The sequence below is a fragment of the Lissotriton helveticus genome, chromosome 4_1 (genome assembly GCF_964261635.1).
Source record: "Lissotriton helveticus chromosome 4_1, aLisHel1.1, whole genome shotgun sequence".
In the NCBI taxonomy this organism is placed as follows: domain Eukaryota; kingdom Metazoa; phylum Chordata; class Amphibia; order Caudata; family Salamandridae; genus Lissotriton; species Lissotriton helveticus.
In genome coordinates, this window is record NC_136063.1 from 1,364,430,189 (window position 1) to 1,364,453,064 (window position 22,876).

General features: G+C 49.7%; 1 protein-coding gene across 2 annotated transcripts in view; it reads right to left on the bottom strand.

The window, feature by feature from the left end:
* Window positions 1–20,340: 20,340 nt before the first annotated feature.
* The window catches only part of DTNBP1 (dystrobrevin binding protein 1), a 495,181-nt gene continuing 492,645 nt past the window's right edge, over window positions 20,341–22,876 (bottom strand). For both annotated transcript variants that reach the window (XM_078687921.1, XM_078687920.1), the window contains exon 10: window positions 20,341–20,841. In XM_078687921.1, the coding sequence (XP_078544047.1) occupies window positions 20,588–20,841 (254 nt within the window). In that variant the 3' untranslated portion in view covers window positions 20,341–20,587. The remainder of the gene's footprint in view (window positions 20,842–22,876) is intronic.

Genomic DNA, 22,876 nt, shown 5'->3' on the forward strand with positions numbered 1-22,876 from the left:
ACCACCAGCAGACGTAAGAGATACAGAGTCCATGGCCCCTAGCGCTTCCTTAGCGCTGACGGGCGCAGACGGGCAGGACTCTGGCATGACTCCGGTGTGAGTCCGGCGTGTCCGCCAAACGCGTCCGCTACGCGGAGAGAGCACTTCCCCTTTTATACTAAACTAGAGCGCGTCAGAGCGCTTAACACTTTCTCAGTGTCTTTCAGAGGCTTTAGTCCCTCTTGCTGTACTGGTGAGCATTTTGGAAGGTGGATGCTGTCAGAAACCAGATTTCTCAACTGTTCTTGCCTCTAAAAACTCCTGAAGAGTGTGGCCTACAATTCTTCTACTACCTGACTTTGAACCTATACCCTAAGAACCTATGAGCCTTGTCCTGAGTCACATACATTTTGCTCTTAAGTGAAAGAAGAGTTTTCTCCAAGATATTGATCTGTAGAAGTCATAACTGATCCCACAGCATTGTGACTACTTTGAAGTCTTTCTGCAACAAGCACAATTTACACTAGTCTTGCACTGTCTTTAGAACCACTTCCAATTTAATTTCCTACATTTCTGTTCCTGTCTTAGCTCAAAATACTATCAATATTAACTTGCTCCTCAGGGCCGCATTGAAAGCATCCCACACTGTTTTTCGGTGTACTTTGAGGGAATCATTAAATCAAGTATTGGACACCGCTTCTAAAATCTTTGCTCTGTTGGCAGCACCCTTTTAACCATATGCACCTAATCTCCAACATCGATCTTTGGGGCTTTCCCCAGACCTGTGACTGCTTATTAGTGGTACAGTGTCAGCAACTGAACTATTGGCTGTATCCTCTCCCCTATTCTATCCTAGCATGTCTGAGGTTATATATACATAGGGTCACATTCACAAATGTAAATATACATGTGTATATCCACTCCTGTACCTAGGTGTAAACTCTCTACTTGTTTGCTCTTCAACATTTCTAAGATGAGAGTTACAAGTAGGTGTAGACTTACATGGTAGGGGGTGGAGCTTCCTAAAACAGAACTAAAACAGAATGTGGGAGTGTAAAGTAAACTTGGAGTAACTATTACTTTATTACGGCACGTCTCCGGGAGGTGATGGATAACCTGGGTGCGGTCGATGTATGGCGCTTCGCTAATCCGGGACTGAAACTGTACACCTGTTATACCCCCACACACAATACACATAGTAGACTCGATAGAGTCCTTGCTGCCAATGTTGACCCATCTCTTGTCTTGACGGTCACCCATCAGGCTAGGTTTTTGTCCGATCATTCGCCCGTAACATGCGCTCTGCAATGGGCAGACCGGTCCTCCCGTCCGCGGACCTGGAGGATGCCGGGAGATCTCCTGCTGGATCCGGTAGGTCGGGACCATCTGGAGACGACCCTACATTCTTATCTGGATCTGAATTGGGGAGATGGCAACATACCTTATGCGACCAAATGGGACGCTCTTAAGGCGGTTGTGTGGGGCGCATGCATGGGCTTGGCTTATGGAGTTCGGAGACTGCTGCTCCGTGAACTCGAGTGCGCTGAGGAGCGTCTCCGCCACTGTCAATCGTTGTCAGACCCGGATGAGTCGGACCTGGACTCTGAAAGGACGGCCCGTGAGGGCGTTCGCGACATCCTTACCCGGCTGGATAAGTTTACTCTCGGCCGATATCGCCAGCGACTCCACCGTGAGGGGGACAAATCGGGCCGGCTATTGGCCTGGATCCTCCGGAGGGAATCGGCACCCGAGCGGATCGTGGCGTTGAGGGACTCCGCTGGGGACCTGGTGCACTCGGAGAGGGACCTCCTTGAGGTGCTTCGTACGCATCTACAGACGGTATATACCGCGGACCCTCTAGTAACGGAGGCATCGTATCAATCATACCTTCGAGGTCTGACTCTCCGGACCCTCTCTCGGGCGGACGCAGAGGAACTGGACGCTGCGTTGACGCTCCAGGAGGTCAGGATGGCGATAGCTGCTCTGCCTTCGGCTAAGACACCCGGTGGGGACGGTTTTCCCCCGGAATTTTATCGAGCATTTGCAGATGCCCTTGCTCCCTGTCTCCTCCAGACCTACCATGAGGCGCTGGAGAATGGCACGCTCCCTCCTACCATGCAGCAGGGGGAGGTTTGCATGATTCTAAAGCCGGGCGGCGATAGCTGTGATCCCGCGGCCTATCGACCTATCACCCTAATTAACACCGATGCCAAGGTCCTCACTAAGGTCTTGGCTACGAGGCTGGCACCGCATATGGCGCACTTAGTCCACCAAGACCAGTGCGGGTTTATCCCGGGCCGCAACACCGCCATGAATCTTCGGCGCTTGAACCACGTCCTCCATGAGGTGCGTGATAGGGAGGTTCCTCAGGTGCTGGTGTCGATAGACCTTGCTAAGGCCTTTGATACTGTCAGTTGGAGGTACCTTTTGGAGGTGCTTCATATGGCTGGGGTGGGACCCCTTTTCTGCGCTTGGATCCGACTCCTTTATAGTGCGCCTACAGCCAGAGTCAGGCTCGGAGCGGCCCGATCGGAGGAGTGGCAACTGGGCAGGGGCACCGGCCAGGGGTGTCCCCTGTCGCCGCTTCTATTCGCACTGGCGATTGAGCCCCTGGCGGTGTCGCTCCGAGAGGAGATGGCCCCGTGGGGGATCCGAGTGGGTGACGCAGTGCACTTGGTCTCGTTATACGCAGATGACGCGCTGTTCTACCTTGCCTCCCCCCGGGAGTCGTTGCCACTCCTATTGCACCACTTGGATCGCTTTGGTGCGGCCTCTGGTCTACGCCTTAATCCAGAAAAGTCCTTGATCTTCCCTCTTGCGGGGTGTGGTGAGGACCCTAGAGTGGGTTTCCCACCCCTGGGACTTAGGTGGGAAACGGAGGCCTTCCGATACCTGGGAATACAAGTGGCCGTATCCGATGAGCAGTTGCTGGCACGGAACGCCGACGAGTCCTCGATTCCTTACGACAGTCCGTGTCCTTTTGGAATACGCTTCCACTCTCTCTTATGGGGCGATTGGCCATCTCGAAAATGGTGATGTTGCCCAGAGTGTTGTATACCTTACAAAATTCCCTGTGCCCTCTCCCCCCTCGCATATTCCGCACCCTTGATACGCTACTCACCTCCCTGCTTTGGGCGGGTGGACGCAGCAGAGTTGCATTGCGCACGGTGGTCAGGCGCTGGGAGGAAGGTGGCCTAGAGGCCCCGAGATTCGACCTCTACTACTATGCAGCCCAGCTGCTACCGGCCGCGCGCTGGTTTGCCGGTACGGACAACTGGGAGTTGCAACTACTGGCGGGCAGAGCAGACGAGAGGACCCTACAGGTGGCCCTGATGCGTGGTAGGGGAGCGGATCCCTCCCTACCATACATTGTTCGACACACTGCTGGACTTTGGCAGCGAGTGGTGGAGAGAGTACTGCGGCGGGCGCCATTTCATAGGGAGCTCCCGGTGTGGATATTGGCACCGGTGACCTTGATGGAGGAACACATGTCGTTCCGAGAATGGCACAACGGCGGCTGTGAAACTTTAGCGGATCTGTATCCCGACAACTCATTCGTGACCCTGGAAAGGGCTACGGAGGCCTTTGGTCTTACTGGGGGACAGTATCTCCATTATAGAGCCCTGCAGGATATGGCGAGGACGGCCTGGCCGCAATATCCGGAGGCGCCCCCGATGTCCCATACTTTGAATATCCTATTGTCGTGTGGCAGGGGACGGCGACTGATAACAGTTATACGCGGCGATGAGATGTGATTCAACCCCCCCGATCGCCCCGTCCTGGGCAGCATGGGAAGCGGATCTGGGGGTCGCCCTAGACCCGGGACAACGTAAGCGAATAGGGACACTTACCAAGAAAGTCTTGTGTAATGCACGTTTCAAACTGCTACATTTCAATTTTATGCATCATGCTTACATAACCCCAGTTGCACTACACCGCATTGCCGCGGATAAGTTGGATGCCTGTCCTAGATGTGGTGCAGTCAGAGCCGGATTTCTCCATTTGGCTTGGGAATGCCCACTGATCAGAGACTTCTGGGAGGCGGTGGTAGTCCGCATCAGGAGGATCACATGCCTACACATTGAACTAACCCCACTTCACTGCTTGTTGGCCCTAGTCCCCAAGCCTAGGAAGAAGAACCTTTCCTATAAAATGTTGCAGCTGCTACTGGTGCTGGCTAGGAGACGGGTGGTTATTACTTGGATGGGACAGAGGGCACCAGACGTGTTGTTGTGGCTTCGGGATGTTGGGGAATGGACATTGGCTGAGGAGACGCACATGCAGCATACACGTAAAGATGAGCGCCTTCAGGAGGACTTGCTCGCATGGAGAATGATGTGCACTGTGGGGTCAGGTGGCAGCGATTCCGAGGCAACTAGTGCTGAATTGTACTCCTCAGCCGGATCGGGACCTGAGGATGGGGAGGTGGGAGGTGGGGAGGGAAGGCTGGTGTTGGCGTAACGCCCTGAAGACCACGCACAAGATTCCTTAATGACAGTTGTCTTGTATATGATTGCTTTGCATCCCAAGGATTTGAATTTTGTATCTACTGTTATATCTGCACCTGCTGGAGCTGTACTGGAGCTATGACATGTGTACACTTGTATTTTTCTTTTTACCGATGCCGATTTGGGGGGGGGGGATTCTGTTGTTCATTCTGCTGAAAAAATAAAGTTTATAAAAAAAAAACTATTACTTTATTGGTGGAGATCTTTGCCACAGGGGTGGTGATCTGCCTAAGAGAAAGTATAAGGAAAGTTTATTCAATTTAAAAATAATATAAATGTACACTAAAATATTTATTAACCTGGAAATAATAAAATAAAATTGTACACCACATTAACTCATCAAATTTAATACGCGTTAAATACTAAAATTACACACTGAGCACTTGGAGCATACCTTTTTCATTTCCTTGTATTTCCAGAGGTGCCTGGCTCAGAGTCTCTGCAGGCGCCATCTTGGTATAGCCTGCTTGCCAGTTTTAATTATTTTATGTATTACATGTTTAATCCTATTGTTTTATTTGCTTTTATTTTGCCAGTACTCAGCTACTCGCAGGAGAACCTGCAAGTGCTGACAGGATTGCTGGACCGTGGTTAGAAGTCCGCTTCTATTTCCCCCAACTTTTACTCTTATCGCGCTCCGACACAGGAGCGGGGACACGACCCCTTTAGTGGGCGGTCTAGTTAAACACGGCGATGAAGCGTCCACACAGCGGGCACACTGCTGGCACGCTGAAGGCAAGCCTGTCTGTACCCATCCGTGCCCGGACCACGCTCAGCACCAACCCCCTCTTCCAGTGGGATACCACACCCCAAGACACCAAGACCAAACTCAAGGTACAAGCTTTTTGAAATCAATATTTGCGGGTAATATGTCGCGCGAGTCTAGCAAAGTGTACACAATATAACTGAATGTGTCCTGAATATAAACAATGAATTCAAGAATAATCAGCATGCCATAATGGGTATGAATGTCGATTTGAAATGCCACCATGTACTATGTATACTATTGATTGCACGTTTAAAGATGGCGACCATGATTGTGGTTATGTGGTCCGTTAACAGTGTCAATGAAACGTAAACATAAAAAACGGCCGTTTCTGCACCGCTATTGCTTCAAACAAGTGATCCAATTAACGCCGTGTATCGGCCTTGATTCTCGTTGTGATTTCATGTTTTTATGTGTTTTTTGGGGTGCCTTCACGATTGAGCCAGACTTAGAAGCTTCAAATTATTCGTCACCAATTGACGGATATGAGTTTAATCATATCAAGAACAGAGGAATATTGCCTTGTGATCTTGTGTTTATTTCAATAACTGATTGTGGTTTTAAATAATGGCGCTGCGTGAAGCACAATGTTGAATCACTGACGAAGGGACGCTGTCCCGAAACGCGTTTGCTTAAGAAATAAAAAATACTGCTGCATCTTTCTGAGCCCGGGAGTGCTGTTTTCTGGATTTTCCGACCCGGCTGGGTATGGAAATAAAGTTTGGAGCTTGTATATATATATATATATCTACATATATTTGAGTGTTCTGCATTTGGCATCTGGGAAAGCCTTTCTGTTAGAGAGCATTGTTATGTTATATAGATTTATAACACGCACGGCTACTCATGAGTGTCCCAGCGCGAGACCAGCTGGGTAAGGCAGTGAGCTTCAGGTAAATAAATGAGTTTTCAATTTCTTCTTAAATACGACTGGATCCTGGATGGCACGCAGGACCAGACGAAGGGCATCCCATGTGACAGCTGGTTTCACAGAGAAAGAGCAGCCCCCTATCCTCTGACGCTTGAAGCGTGGGACCTGGACAAAGCGTAAGGATGAAGAGCGCAGGGAGCGCGCAGGAACATAGAATGATAAACGCCTCTGCAGGTAAAGAGGGCCGCATCCATGGAGCGCACTGTGGGCAAGGTCAGTAGTTTAAATTTCACTCAGGCTGCCATGGAGAGCCAGTGGAGAGAGCGCAGCTGATGGTGCACACTGTCCCTGGCCGATAGACCCAATAAGAGTCTTGCTGCGGTATTTTGGACCACATGTAACTTCTTCAACAGGTAGCCCGGGATACCAGCAAAAAGGGCATTGGCATAATCCAGCGGAGACAAGATCAATGCACAGGTAATCGCTTCCCTCGCCGCAAGCGGCTGGAGGAGAAAGAATCTTCTAAGAGATTTAAGGAGGCCGAAACAACCGCCGGCCAGCTTCTTGATGTGTACTAAAAAGGAAATGCTTCATCAAACCAGACCCCCAGTTTTTTTTTTTTACTGTTTTCCCATCATTGTGTAAATTAAAACCCCAAGCCTTATTCTAAAAGAGAGAGAGTCCTTGAATTTTGTAAAATAAAACCGTTTTCTAAAGGTGTTGTTTGTTTTGTGTTATGTCTCCTGCTTCGCCGAGTGTTGAGCCATCGTGTGGGAGCTGTATTATCTGAGAGGCGCAAGCCAGACACTCGCTTGGTCAGACCATTCTGCCATTCTTTTCGATCTTAACCTTCCCAAGCCCTCGGATACAGAGAATATCCCTTTGCATAATTACAAGCGATGGCTTTTGCACTCTATTGACCTGAACAAACTAAATAAACTCCTCACCAATAGTAGGCCCCTGCTAGCTAATACTCCGGAGTTGGCCTCTGCCAACTACCATGGCTGGATCCATTCAGCAGTTAGTGCTCTAGCTCCTCTAAAAGATGTCTGGGGCTGCAGAGAAAGGCCTTCGGAGCCTTGGTTTTTTGAAGACCGGCTATGCTGTAGGCAAGAACGCCGTTGGAGGAAAGACTATGATAATGCGGAGAAGGAAACTTATAGAAAGATGATTGTGAAGTATAAAGAAAACCATTTTTTTCTGCCAAATCAAGCTACTTTTTTGCTAAAAAACACTGCCAGTAACTGCCCCAAAGAACTATTTGCCAATTTATCAAACCTTGCAGACTCCCAGAGGAAAAGAACTCAGCTATTGATCAAACCTTCTGTGACACGTTAGCATCATTCTTTAAACAGAAGGTTCAAGACATTTACTATGTCTTTTCAGTAAATGGGAAAAACAGAGCACTGCATCCACCCAGCAATCTCAAGGTTAATAGTCAGCTTCACTTTCCTGACCCACTTCCTAGCAATATATCTTATCTTAATTCCTTTTCTGCCACCAGCAAGGATCAGGTGGTCAAACTGCTTAGGACTACTAAATCTAACCCCCCTACAGATCCTTGTACCACCAATACCATCAGTCTAGTCCCAGAAATTATAGGATCCCACCTGGTTTTTAATTTAATCTTCCAGACAAGAAAACTGTCCTTAGGGGGGAGTTGCTTTCTTTTATTTCGGGGAAGAAAAAGGAGGGGCGAGCCGAGGTTGACAGGGTAGAATCGGATCTGCTTGCGCTGGAGCGGGAGGTGTCGCTTGCTTCCACGCCGGAGGGGTTGCATCGCTTGAAACTCCTTAAAGATGAATACAGGTGTTTGGCCCGTGATAATGCCAGATCACAGTTGTTCGATACCCAGAGTAGAATATATGAGCATGGAGATAAGGCGGGGATGTTGATAGCTTGGTTGGAGAAGGGGGACTGGGCATCGCGGTTAGTCCCGGTGCTGCAGTCCCCTGGGGCTGATAGGGTCACGGACCCGCAAGAAATCGTGGATGTCTTTGCCAACTATTATGAGAAGGTCTACGCAGCTGAGTGTCAGTATTCGGAGGCCGAGAACGCGGATATGATTAGGGACATTCCGATGCCTACTCTTTCGGATGAAGATAGGGGTTTTCTCGATTCTACCCTCACTAACGATGAGGTGGCGCAGGCAATTAGGGGGGTTCGTTCCGGTGAAGCGTCGGGCTCGAATGGGCTTCCTATTGAACTTTATAAAGTCAATGCGAACAAGCTGGCTGCCTTTCTGAAGGGTATGTTTGTGGAAAGTAGGGAGAGAGGTCGGCTTCCATATGATCAGTGCGTGGCTAATATTATAGTCCTTCACAAGGAAGGTAAGCCAAGGACCGAGTGTTCATCCTATAAGCCGATTTCTTTGTTGAATGCCGAACCTAAAATCTTGGCGAAACTGTTGGCGAACCGCCTGGTTAAGGTGATTACTACAATGGTGCATCCAGACCAATCGGGCTTTATGCCCCGTCGGAACACGGCTCTCAAATTTGCATAGATTGCATGGGGTCATTGGTGGGGCTTCGCAGATACACAAGCCGACAATACTGCTCTCTCTGGATGCCACTATGGCCTTCGACAGGGTGGAGTGGCCTTATCTTTTTGCTGCTCTTGGTAAGCTGGGGTGGGTCCGGAGTTCGTCTCTTGGGTTCGCCTCCAGTATTCTGGCCCTCTGGCCCGAGTAGTCGATAATAACCACAGGTCGGCAGAATTTGCGCTGGGGAGAGGCACCAGACAGGGCTGTCCTCTTTCCCCGCTGCTCTTTGCATTGGCGCTCGAGCCGCTCGCGGCCTGGGTTCGGTGGGATAGGTCAATTAGGGGACTCCGATGGACGCCAGACTGGGAGGACAAGATATCTCTTTATGCGAATGATATTCTTTTGTACCTGACCTCTCCCCGAGCATCGCTTATGGCATTCTTGGATGTCCTGGAGGTGTTCAGTCGATATTCAGGCTTTGCTATTAATTGGACGAAGTCGGTCTTGTTCGTGTTGAGCGGTGACCCCCCGGAGGTCCCCCTGCACTGCCCGGTTAAATTGGAACTGGTGGGCTTTAAATATTTAGGCATTTTTATAATCTTTGGACCCCTGGAGTAGATATTCCAACAATTTGCTGCCTCCGTTGGTTCGGCTTCGGCGAGCTGTTGATCGCTGGAAGGCACTTCCCCTTTCTCTTCTTGGCTGAGCCGTTTTGTTTAAGATAATGGCTCTCCCTCGTTTCCTTTATGCGCTCCAGAATTCTATGGACCCGGTTCCGCCGTCGTCTTTTAAGGAGGTCGAGTCTCTCCAGAGGCAACTTCTCTGGGAGGGGAGGCCCCGAATTGCGTTTGCGAAATTGACACTACCGTGGTACTATGGCGGGATCAGTTTACCCAACATCAGGAAGTATTACTGGGCGTCACAGCTGGCGGCGGTTAATCAGGCTATTTATGGTTGGCCACTGGACTCCGGCTACATTATGGACCGTGGTCAGGCTCCTGGAGGGGACTTTACTAGGGCACTGTATGCTAGGCGGGGGCGCTTTCCGATGGTGGGACCAGCAGCGGTGGCTGTTGGGGTCTGGCATGAGGCGAACCGCTCCCTGGGGTGGGAGGGGAAGATCACGTTGGCAACTCCCCTCTGGAACTCGGAACGGTTGGGCAGCCTATGGAAATCTAAGGGATTCGACAAGTGGGACCTCATTGGGATCTCCCGAGTCGGGGATCTATGGGGGAAGGACGGTATCCTCCCATTTGAGACCCTGCAGGAACGGTATCAGATGCACGGGAGCGAGAGGTTTCGGTATCTTCAGGTTAGGCATGCGCTGCTAGCTAACATTCCCCTTGGCGTGACGCCCCCGGAGGCCTCCCCGTTGGAGGATCGGGCGCTGGATGGTCACCTCCCGACGAAAACAATTTCTTTGATTTATAAGAAGCTAGTTAACCATGCGGAGGATCCCTTGGTGGCCCTGAGAGATCAGTGGATAGCGGATGGTTTGCTCCTTGATGATGAGGACTGGAGGGAGGCAGTGGCCTCTCCGCGGGTCGGTACCATTCCGATGAGGCTTCGGCTGGTTCAACTAAAGATGCTCCATCGCTGTTACGTGACTGGCCCCCGGTTGGTGCGAATGGGCTTGGCGGTGAGTGGAGATTGCAGGAAAGGGTGTGGTGAGCTGGGAACGTTTTTTCATCTATTGTGGGAGTGTGCTTTCGTTAAGGGGTATTGGTCAGCTCTTCATGCCAAGGTGAGGGAGGTGTGGGGAGTGGGGTTTGAGCTGGAGGCGCAGCGTTGTATCCTGAATGTTTGGGACCCGACTGATCTCACGTCTCATGGAAAGGTGTGGGCTACATTGGCATGTAGTATTGCGAAGCGTAATATAGCTCAGCTGTGAGGGGCGACTCAGCCACCGACGGTCGGGAAATGGATGGATGATCTGGATTGGTGCATGTTCAGAGAGCGGGCAGTGTATGTGGCAAGGGGTAGACCCAAGAAATGGGGGAAGATCTGGGGGCCCTGGAATGCATACAGGGGTGACATATGTACTCCTCCGGTGGCAACGAAGGATCCGGAGGTGCTGGATGGTCCTTGAACCCGAATACACTTATTACTGTTGATTTTTATGACCTAGGAGGATGTGAACAGACTTATTGTGCAGAACGGCGTTTCAGTGCATTTATTGTAAGTGTATTATTTTATTTGTGGTTAATAAAAAAAAATCTTCCAGACAAGGATCTTTCCAACTCATTGGAAAAAAAACTCCATTTTACCTATTTTGAAAAAGGCAAATCTAGACACCTCAGACCCTAGCAGCTATCGGCCTTTCGCACGCTTGCTTCTACCAGCAAAGATAGTAGTGTAGATACAAATAGATAAATAGATAGTAGTGTAGATACAAAGTGATAGTAGTGTAGATTTGTAGTGTAGGGGCTGGGCAAGATGGCCGCGTAGACTCTCGGCTCCGCCGAGTCCGTCCGCTGGCCCCAACATCCTGACCTTCCTCCTGCCTCCTGAGCCCGGAAAATAGTGTTGGAGGGCGAGCGGTGTGCCTGGGGCTTGAGTCGGAGCTCCAGAGCGGCTCCGTTCAAAAGTTATGCCCGCTTTAAAAAATCGGGCCTGTCCATCACGGAGACCGGGGGCTGGAGTGGCTCTTCCGGCCACTCTGGAGTTGATCAACACCGGGGACCCGAAACCTGAATGTGACTGGGCTGGTGAGCGGGGATCTGATTCCCGGGACCTGCGGTGGTGAGATTCATCCCCCCACCCCGGATCTGAGATGCGGTGTTCTGTGGCCGGCTGAGACGCTGTCTGCCCGGTGATGTGTTAGTGCGCACTGGGGACGACGCATGAGTGCTGGGCTTGTGCTGGAAATTCAGGCGCCAGGCTGCCGGATCGGCGATTTTTGGACTGGCGTGCCCTTCTCTACCCTCCTTCCCCCCCTGTTGGTGCCATGGGGGGCAACGGCCATGCTGAACTAAGGTAGGGGATGTGTGACCCTTGTGTGATTGCCCGGGGCCCCAAGCAGCAAGACTTTGCCGAATGTGTCCCCACCGGAGATATTATGTGAGAGACTATGCCTGAACTGTATGCTGCATCTGGGGGATGTAAGCGCTCGAGTACTGGCTCACATCGCTGGGACTGGCTCTGGAGCATTCTGAAAGGAGGCCCGGGCAGGGCAGGTACTGGACCTGATGCCACTGTGGAGGGGGTGATTTGGATGGTAACACCTCGATGAACAGTACAAGCCCCACCATTTTGTGCCTGAACGGTTGAACTTCAAAATGGCTAGCTAGCTGTATTGGTAAATCAAAGAAAGGACCACTCACCTCACACCACCACTTAGGCAAAGACATAGGACTAATTGCTTTCAGCACGCTATCAAACAGAAACAAAGGACCATGCACACTGATCTGCCCCCATAGAAACAGATAGAGGACTATACCCAGGTAGTTTTGTTGCAGGGAAAGAGTGATAGGACTAATCCCCAGATCTATTCCACCACTAAATAAGCAAGCAGCCATCTTGGAACGACTGATACATTATGCAATTAAAACAGAGCGTGCTCATTGATCTCATCCCCAGATACTCTAACCCTCAAATTAAATGATATTATTTACTATAATTAACCGCTAATATTTATGACTAAGGATCCCAGGGTATTACCTAGATTGGGACATAGTAAGCCAAGTTAATCCCATCCTTACAAATAGCAAGGACCACCCACCACTACAGGACCCACTAATGGTAATGGAGTGAGGACCTATCCCAAGAAGTCATCATCTTGAATTAAACAGGGAGACCTACGACTTCTCATACTCTCCAAATATATCTCCCCCATACTACATTAGAGACTGAAGAGCCACCTGCAAAGTACAAAAGGCTTGAAGGCCATGCTCTTTACAACGTGCTTTAGGAGTGTGGACTGGAACAACGCAGCCAAAGTCGCATTTTCTACCTCCGGAACTTTAATATTTGGATGAAGAGTATTCTCATTGGAGAGTTTATTGAAAAGGTGTGACAGAGGAAAAGAAGAGATATCACAGCTATGGGGGAGATTGACTATCACCTACCCAGCCTGACTTCGGGCTAACGCGCCCGCGTCTCTCCTGACCTTACCTTCCCCCTTCCCCCAACCCTCCCCCTCTCCGCTCCTACTCTTTCCAGCTTCTGTCCTCTGCCCTCACATGCCCTTGCCCTTTGTCCCCACCCTGTTTTTTCTGTGAACCTCTTCCCTCGCCACTTGAGACTGATTTATTTTGTCTGATGCCCGATGGAGCTACCTGGTTTAGCTATAGGGGAGATGGGCCGTGGATTCCCTCCTTGGTCGTCACCTACCCAGTCGATCTTTAGACAGACTTTCTTTCATCTCTACAGTTTTCTCTTCCCTTATCCTCACTTTCCCTCCTCCCCTACGCCCCACTGCTTTATCTCTCTTTTCTCTCCTCCCCTAATTGTATTGCTGATTGTTTGATTTAATGTTGACTTGTTGATCTTCTTCTAGTATATTGTTGAACCACATTGTTGCACTTCCTCTCGTCTCTCCTGTCGTCTCCTACCGCATCCTCCCTCTATTTATGTCTCTCCCTCCCTCCTTTCTCAATGTTTTGAGACTGAACTATTTTGTCTGATGCCCGATGGAGCTACTTAGTTTAGCTATAGGGGAGATGGGCCGTGGATTCCCTCCTTGGTCGTCACCTACCCAGTCGGTCTTTAGGCAGACTTCTTTTAGTCTCTCCTTATTGTCTCTTCCCTAGCTCCTATCCTCTCTCCAGTGAATCTCTCCCCTTGCCTGCTACTCTGCCTACCCCCTGTCCTTTGTGCTCTTTGACGAAGCACTCCTTCTCCCCTTGTTGGGGAAAGATCCAATATGTATACTCTGGAGTCTCAGCGAACCCGCTGAGTAAGTCCACTGCGCCAAGGGAGCCACTCACACTTGAGGTATGGTATGGCACCCCTTGCCAAAGCACTCCCTCTCCCCTTTTTGGGGAAGGATCCAGTATGTAGGCCTTGGAGTCTCAGAGACCCCTCTGAGAGAGTCCACTGCGTAAAGGGAACCTCTCGCAATAGAGATAGGGAAGGGATACCACTTCCCCTGGGATCACAGCTTACTGGACTTTGGACGTTGCCTTGACTCGTCTACCGGTTTGTGTCCCCGTCACCTTTCCCCTCCTCTCCCCATGCTGTGGATCTCACCCTCCCCTCCTCTTTCCCACCTTCATTATCTGTATACTTCCCCTACTCCAACCCCCTCCCCTGAATCTCTCACCCTGCCTTCTTTTCCCCTTACGTATTTGTGCTTATTGTTTATCTCGACCTTACAAGTAACTATGTTGCCATGCTCTAAGAACTGTGTAACCTTTGTAACGATGTAACCTGTAACTATGATCTGATGCTCATGTAAAGCGCTCTGATACCTCCGGGTCTAGCCAGCGCTATATAAAACTTTCTAAATAAATAAATAAATAAAATAAAATAAAGATTATTAAAAAAATCATTAATCTCAAACTAACCTCTTTTATCAATAAGAATCATTTACTTGGAGACACAAAAAGGAGAAATATTTTTATTTCGCCTCGTTTTTAGGTCTCGCCTGAGACAGCGTGCGCTGTCTCTTCGAGACATTTAGTAAGTGGCTTTTAAAAGTGCCACTAGAGGCTTTTGCTGGCCTACAGCTTGCGTTCACGAGCTTGTGCAAGTGCACAGCTGCCATCTGTGTTTTTATTGCAGTAATCAGGCTCCTCTGCTTGCACTACCCCCCTCCCTTTTCCCGGTCCCCCTGGTCAGCTTCAATTGTGTCTTCTAGCTGTGAATAATGCTCCTCTGCACGCACTCCCCCTCCCTTCTCCCCACCTTCTTATTCAGTTTAATTTGTGTCTTCTATCACTGCGAATGTTCCTGCTTCCACCAGGCACACACACCATCAGTCCTCAGTGCACGCTTCCACCAGGCACACACACCACCAGCCATCAGTGCATGCTTTTACCAGGCACACACACCACCAGCTGTCAGTGCACGCTTCCACCAGGCACTTCAACCAGGCACACACACCACCAGCCGGCGGTGCACGCTTCCACCGGGCACACACCACCAGCCGTCAGTGCACCCTTCCACCAGGCACACACACCACCAGCCGTCACACACTACCAGCTGTCGGTGCACGCTTCCACCAGGCACACACCGCCAGACGTCAGTGCACGCTTTCACCAGGCACACACACACACCAACAGCCGTCGGTGCACGCTTTCACTGGGCACACGCACCACCAGCTTTCAGTGAACACTTTCACCAGGCACACACACCACCAGCCGTCAGTGCACGCTTCCACCAGGCACACACCACCAGCTGTCAGTGCACGCTTCCACCAGGCACACACACCACCAGCCATCCGTGCACGCTTCCACCAGGCACACACAACACCATCCGTCAGTGCACGCTTCCACCAGGCACACACACACCACCAGCCGTCAGTGCGCGCTTCCACCAGGCACACACACCACCAGCCGTCAGTGCATGCTTCCACCAGGGACACGCACCACCAGCCGTCAGTGCATGCTTCCACCAGGTACACGCACCACCAGGCACACACACCACCAACCATCAGTGCATGCTTTTACCAGGCACACACACCACCAGCCGTCAGTGCATGCTTTTACCAGGCACACACACCACCAGCTGTCGGTGCACGCTTCAACCAGGCACACACACCACCAGCCATCGGTGCACGCTTCCACCGGGCACACACCACCACCCGCCAGTGCAAGCTTCCACCAGGCACACACACCACCAGCCGTCGGTGCACGCTTCCACCAGGCACACACACCACCAGCCGCCGGTGCATGCTTTTACCAGGCACACATACCACCAGCTGTCGGTGCACGCTTCAACCAGGCACACACACTACCAGCCATTGGTGCACGCTTCCACCGGGCACACACCACCAGCCGTCAGTGCACGCTTCCACCAGGCACACACACCACCAGCCGTCACACACTACCAGCCGTCGGTGCACGCTTCCACCAGGCACACACCACCAGATGTCAGTGCACGCTTTCACCAGGCACACACACACCACCAGCCGTCGGTGCACGCTTTCACCGGGCACACACACCACCAGCTTTCAGTGCACGCTTCCACCAGGTACACACACCACCAGCCGTCAGTGCACGCTTCCACCAGGCAAACACCACCAGCCGTCAGTGCACGCTTCCACCAGGCACACACACCACCAACAGCCGTCGGTGCACGCTTTCACTGGGCACACGCACCACCAGCTTTCAGTGAACACTTTCACCAGGCACACACACCACCAGCCGTCAGTGCACGCTTCCACCAGGCACACACCACCAGCTGTCAGTGCACGCTTCCACCAGGCACACACACCAGCCATCCGTGCACGCTTCCACCAGGCACACACAACACCATCCGTCAGTGCACGCTTCCACCAGGCACACACACACCACCAGCCGTCAGTGCGCGCTTCCACCAGGCACACGCACCACCAGGCACACACACCACCAACCATCAGTGCATGCTTTTACCAGGCACACACACCACCAGCCGTCAGTGCATGCTTTTACCAGGCACACACACCACCAGCTGTCGGTGCACGCTTCAACCAGGCACACACACCACCAGCCATCGGTGCACGCTTCCACCGGGCACACACCACCACCCGCCAGTGCAAGCTTCCACCAGGCACACACACCACCAGCCGTCGGTGCACGCTTCCACCAGGCACACACACCACCAGCCGTCACACACTACCAGCCGTCAGTGCACGCTTCCACCAGGCACACACCACCAGATGTCAGTGCACACTTTCACCAGGCACACACACACCACCAGCCGTCGGTGCACGCTTTCACCGGGCACACACACCACCAGCTTTCAGTGCACGCTTCCACCAGGTACACACACCACCAGCCGTCAGTGCATGCTTCCACCAGGCAAACACCACCAGCCGTCAGTGCACGCTTCCACCAGGCACACACACCACCAGCCGTCAGTGCGCACTTCCTCCAGGCACACAAACCACCAGCCGTCAGTGCATGCTTTTACCAGGCACACACACCACCAGCCGTCGGTGCACACTTCCACCAGGCACACACACCACCAGCTGTCGGTGCACGCTTCCACCAGGCACACACACCACCAGCAGTCAGTGCATGGTTTTACCAGGCACACACACCACCAGCCATCAGTGCACGCTTTCACCAGGCACACGCACCACCAGCCGTCAGTGCAGCAGGCAGGCTCTTCACAGAGGTTCTTGGTAAATATGTGTTCGATGCCTTGGAGGGAGTGGGTCGAGTTTCCTTAAACCATGCGGAGTATGCAGATGCAGTGCATGACCTCCTGTGTGAGTGAGTCATGCTGCCTGTGGCTCACTCACTCCACACTTGTAAATTGTGCCTGCACCAGGCTTTTTACCATTTGCAAAGTTTGGCGCATGCGCACAGCTATGCAGCCCCCACACCCCCGGGAATGACTGCTTCCTACAACCAGAATAGAAACAACATTCAGAGCAATGAAAACAACTTCATTTGATGAAAAGAACTGTTAACCTCTTCGACGCTGATGACGGCTCCCGGCCGCCATGAGTCACGGTGGGCGTGTGCTGATGACGGCCGGGAACCGTCATGACCACGCCCGCGATTGGAATGCTCAGCACTGAGGCGGAATTCGCGCCGCAGTGATGAGGTTAACAAAAACCATGTCCAGCAATTGTATATCTGGCAACTTAAACAAAAACAGCAACAAAAAACAAACAAGCATTAGCATAGCCAATAGGTCTCGCTTTTTGGACCCTATAAGTATTTAGTTATGCAGCACAATATCCTTGGTGCAACAACACCAACTGTTGCATGGCTAAATTCTTATAAGGTCCCAAATGCGAGACCTATTGGTTATGCCAATGGTTGTTCCTTTTTCTATGTGTGCTGCATTCTGCAGCACACATAGAAAGTGAAAAAAGCCTCGTGCAACTGTTTTTGTGCAGGAAGGTTCCCCATCCTGCACAAAAATAATCCTCCCGGCAATGCAGGCACCTTTGTGCAAAGGAGCCTACGTTGGCGCACAACAGCCCATTGTGCAGGGAAAAGGACAGGAATGCGCTGTATCTCATAGATACAGCACATTTCTGGCCTTTTCTTTTGCTGTAGGGTAGCGCTGCAGGAAGGCCTGTGCCGCTGCACTATGGCAAAACCTCATAAATTAGGTCCCCAATTTCTAACCACACCCATCTCCAAGTATGTTTAAATCTCAATAGAACTCTTGGAGAGTAACATGCATGCCTTCATGCTGAACCTATGCGGTGCTTATCATCCTTCCTACGTTCGAGAAGATGATTATAAGACATTTAAAATCCAAGAAGCTGTTTGGGCTCTAATGTGCCGGCTGAGGAAACCCTGCCTGTAAGTCAAATTCATTAAGTGCATGGAGAAGCCCAAATTCTGACTACTGTGCAGACGGACCGCCAAGAAGATGTCAGCAACCATAAAATAGTCGTCATGGAGTAGAAGTCATTTACCTTCATAAAGTACATACACAGCTTTTTAGGTTCTGGCAATTTTTATCAGCCATTCATCAGAAACTTTTCCAAAATGGTCATGCCACTCATGAACCTCCTCAAACAAGGGACAGTATTTGTTTAGTACCCAGATGCGAAATCACTACCTGGTGGCGGCTTGTTGCCTGGTCACAGGTACTCGGCTCATCAGAACCTCAAGGTCCAGAATTTGTAAGTGCCTAGACTTATCTTTTGGCTTGACTCTGCCAACCAGAAAGTGGATAATCTATTGCATCTTCACACATAAACCTGGGGAAAAGGATCCCTCATGTTTGTAGCAGGCCAGTTTGTCAACATAGTTACACATTACACGTTTAAAACTTATCAAGCAGACCGTGCCCTTTTTGCTACAGGACTGAGTAACAGAAGACCTTCAAAGGATTTGTCAGAACAGGTTTCTATAAGTGAAAAAGTGTCCCGTGTCGACGCACATGTGTTGTCATGACTACGCTGGCTCAGTCACCCCGGCGTTTCACAAACATGTGCACACAGGGGCGTTTCTAGGATTTGAGGGGCCCTGAGCAGAAAGGAAATGTGCAAGGTCCCTCTAATTTGCATACAGTCTAACACATTCAGGGCTGTATGCATCTCGGTGGACGCCCCTGTCTCCTGAAGCTGCCTTGTGCCAAATCCTCCTAGATTCTAAACCACCTAAAAGCACCTCTTAGCCGCTCATAAAGGGATGAATGTTTGAGTTGCTTTTTATCACAAAGGGTTAAAACCGCAGCAGGACAATGGGCGTCCCATAGTGCCTTTGAATGGGCAGCAGGACAAACCTGCATAATGTGTCAACTGGTAAGCCTGGATTTTCTATATCTCCTCATACAAGTACCTATGCGGTATATATAACTTCAAGGTACATAGATGTGGAGTTAGGAATAGTAAATCTATACTTCCCTAGAGGCACCTACCATTCGATATTCTGTCCACTATATCAGTATGTCACAATATTGTTGGTGTGGATTTTCAGTAGTACAATCCATGCATGTGGGGCATGTATGACTATTGCTATGTGCCCTGCAACAGGGTCATCTCGGAACTTTATAAATAACCCATATTAAATAAATATAGTGTGCAGATGCCACATGGCTGTTCTAAAATCTAAATACTCAGTTTTTAGGTCGAGCCTAGCGTCAGCATGCATGCACTGCCCGCTCTGCGAGGCATGCTGTAATAGAGTATGCAGTGGAAGCCCCGCACACTACGCAAATATTTTTAATTGGCTTCTGTCATTGTCTTTCGTAAATGCTGGCTTCCGATTAATAATGAGGCTTGTTAGTACCTCCTTGGTACTGCTTTGTCTCCATTTGTTACCCCCCATAAGGATTGGACCTTTTACTTGGCTCGTTACAAGGTATGCTTTAGCTAGTGAGTGAGGACTATTTTGTTTATTGACTCTAATGGGGACAATGGCGGCTGCTTTTTTTTTTTGTTGTGTTTGCATGCTGAGTGAGGCGCCCACTTTAGGAATAAAGCGCTCAGTTTAAATTTTGTTTTTAGACATTTGATATTGAGTGTGGCACCCTCTTCAGGGACACCACGCTCGGTTTTAATATTTTTTTAAAAACTATAATACTGAACACGGCGCCCGCTTCAGGGACAGAGCATTCTTTCTTTTTCTAAACTTTTACAATACCAATAGGTTAAAAACTCGCAAATGCGAAGACCTATTGCATTGTAAATGCTTGTTATATACGGCTGTTGACATTTCTCCAATTGCTTCTCTACAATAAAACAGTGTTCAGAAATATTCTGCATTTTGCAAGGGAACAACGCCTCTGTCTTAAGTGACTGCAACAACAGCCAGCTGCTGCAAAAAAGGTTTTCAAATCACCCATGAAACATTAGCACTTATTACCGCTGCAAAAAAGAAAACAAATACCTTGTTAAGTGAAAAAGACTCCACCCAGTTTTTGGCTTTCTTGAAATAGTATACAGACAGCAAAAGAAGCAATGACGTTATAAAGTTACTAGGATTTGCTTTCCATACACCTGGGAATATTTAACGAGCATCAGAACTTATAAAAGAGAAATACTGAACAAATATATTTGCTGACTTTAACAACTTATATTTCTTTGTGAACCTCTGCATAGTACGTGGCAATAAAAATATGCAGGTTACACAACACACTTTCTACACTCGAGTACAATACTGTACCAGGACACTAGTACTTTTAAAAAATCTACTTTATTTTGATCATAGAAACTCAGAACGTGTTTCATAGGCTATTACTGTACACCAAATTCCATTCACAGCTCACAAGTTTGTAGAAAATCTTCCTGCCACGAAGTAAAAGTGCATCTGGGGGTGTTGGTGGGTTAGCGGATGTATGCATACATCATGGGTTCCTCATTCGCTCAAGCTATCATCTTTCACAAAATGTCTAATGGTTTTGTATTGGCTTCATGGCATCGTTTACGCATTTGGGGAGTCGCTTTCGTCGCTGATGTCAGAAACTACATTTACATTACTAGGGATGACCGCTAGTGCGGTGTCTGCTTGCACTTCTTCCTCGTCAGATTGGATTATGGGTGACTCGTTGTCTTCATTTATTTCTTGGCAGACGGTGTCGGTTTGGTTGGATGACAAAGAAGAGAGTTTCTGCCTTAGTTCTGTCTGGCTGGGAACATGAATAGTTATTTCATTCTGAAAGTTGTCCAAGTCTTGTCCTTTACAAAGTAAGAAAGAAAACACAATATAGAAATCATTACATTGTTCATCCCTCGAAGGAGTACAACATATAAATCCCAAACAGAAAAAGTCATGGGGAATTTAATTCATAAGTCAAGTGAGAGAGATGTGTTATTGGCACAAGATGAACAAGTTACTTACCTTCGGTAACGCTCTTTCTGCTAGAGACTGTATCTAGTCTCAGATTCCTCACCATTTAAATGTTCCCCAGGCGTCAGACTGGATACGGAAACATTTCCACACTACCTCTGCACCTCGGAAAGTGGCGCTATGGGTCACTGTACTGACGCTATTACGCTATATAGGCACCACCCCCCTGTGAGCTGATGTCAGTTGCTTTCAAGACTATCCACACCACCAGACGCTGAGTCCCAAAAGCGAATTAATAGACCAGTGTGCAGATTCCTAGACTTGGCATCTTAGTAACGGGTAGATTCCAATCGCAGAACTAGGAAGATGAGTCGTTTGAGAGGAATGTGCGGCTGGAGTCTCTACCAGAAAGTGCATTACCGAAGGTAAGTAACTTGTTTATTTTTTAGAGACTTTTACCTGCACATTCCTAACTTTTTCAACAGACAACAAAGCAGTACCTATAGAGGTAGGCAAAAAATGTACTTAAACCAGCAAGACCTCCACAACCGAATGATCAAAGTGCCCATCTAATCAGACTTGGCTATCCAGACAATAGTGCTTTGTGAATGTATGGGGGGACGCCTACGTAGCTGCCTGGCAGATGTCTAGGACTGGGACTCTGGTGGAATGGGTTTTACAAGAAATGGGGAGGCTGCTTCTTTGCGAGTGCATAGCAGATGTTAATACAGAGCCTGATCCAGTCTTGCCAAATTTACCTCACGGCAAACCTCACACACAGCTGGTTGTCTTTGAAATGATCAATGTAAAAACTAAGCACCCTTTTAGGTCCAAGCAATGGAGTTTCTCCTCCTCCTTAGAGGGGTGAGGCGAAGCATAGAAAACTGGTAGGGTGATGGATTGACCGGGAAGGAACGGCACAACTTCTGGTAGAAACAAGGCCCTATTTGAAGAACCAGCTTATCGGGGAAGAAGGTAGTATATGGTGGATGAACACACAGGGCTTGAAGCTCACTCACATGCTGTGCAAAGGTGACTGCAATCAGGGACACATGCTATTGGTAAGAAGCCACAAAGGACAGCTGTGGAACAGCTTGAATGGAGTAAACACAAAATCACATCACAACTGGAGATTTAAACAAAGAGAGCTGATGAGCCAACCGTAAGAAGGCCAAGAGATAACCCTTAACTAGACTCAGAGCAAGGCCTTGATGGGCGAGAAGCAGAACAAATAATAAAACATCAGACAGTTTGGCCTGGAGGGGGCCAATCTTGCGAGTGCTGCACTAGACCACAAATTTGTCCCAATAACAGGTGTATACAGTCATCGTCGAGGGACGCCTGGCTGTCAAGATGACATAAACCACCTTTGGAGGAAGGCTGAAGTTGTTTACCTGTCCCTGCTCTAGCTCCAAGCATGCAGGTGGACGGCCTGGGTGCAGAACCCTTCCCTGGAGCTGTGACAGCAGCAGGACCTCCTGGAGTGGCAGTCTGATCACAGGACATATGTTCTGTATACCAAACTCTCCGTGCCCAATCCGGAGACCAATAGGATGATTTGGACCTGGCTTGTCCTGATCTTCTTGAGAACTCGTGGCAGTAGTGGTATCAGCAGAAAGAAACTTGAGTCGGAACACGTTTCAGAGCGAGAGATGCCTTAGAAACTCCAACGCGCATAAGTGCCGACATTGCGCTTTCTCAGCAAAGGCAAATAGATTTAGGCAAGGTTCACCTCATTCGTGGAAGAGACCTTGCACTACCTCTGGGTGTAACTGTCACTCGTGATCAGCCAGGCCCGACAGATAAGATCATCCGCCCTGGTGTTCAGTGAGCCCACCAGGTGGATCTCCAATAAGAAGATACTGTGGTGGTCCAGCCATTTCCAGAGATACATGGTCTCCTGGCATAGGGTCCGTTACCCAC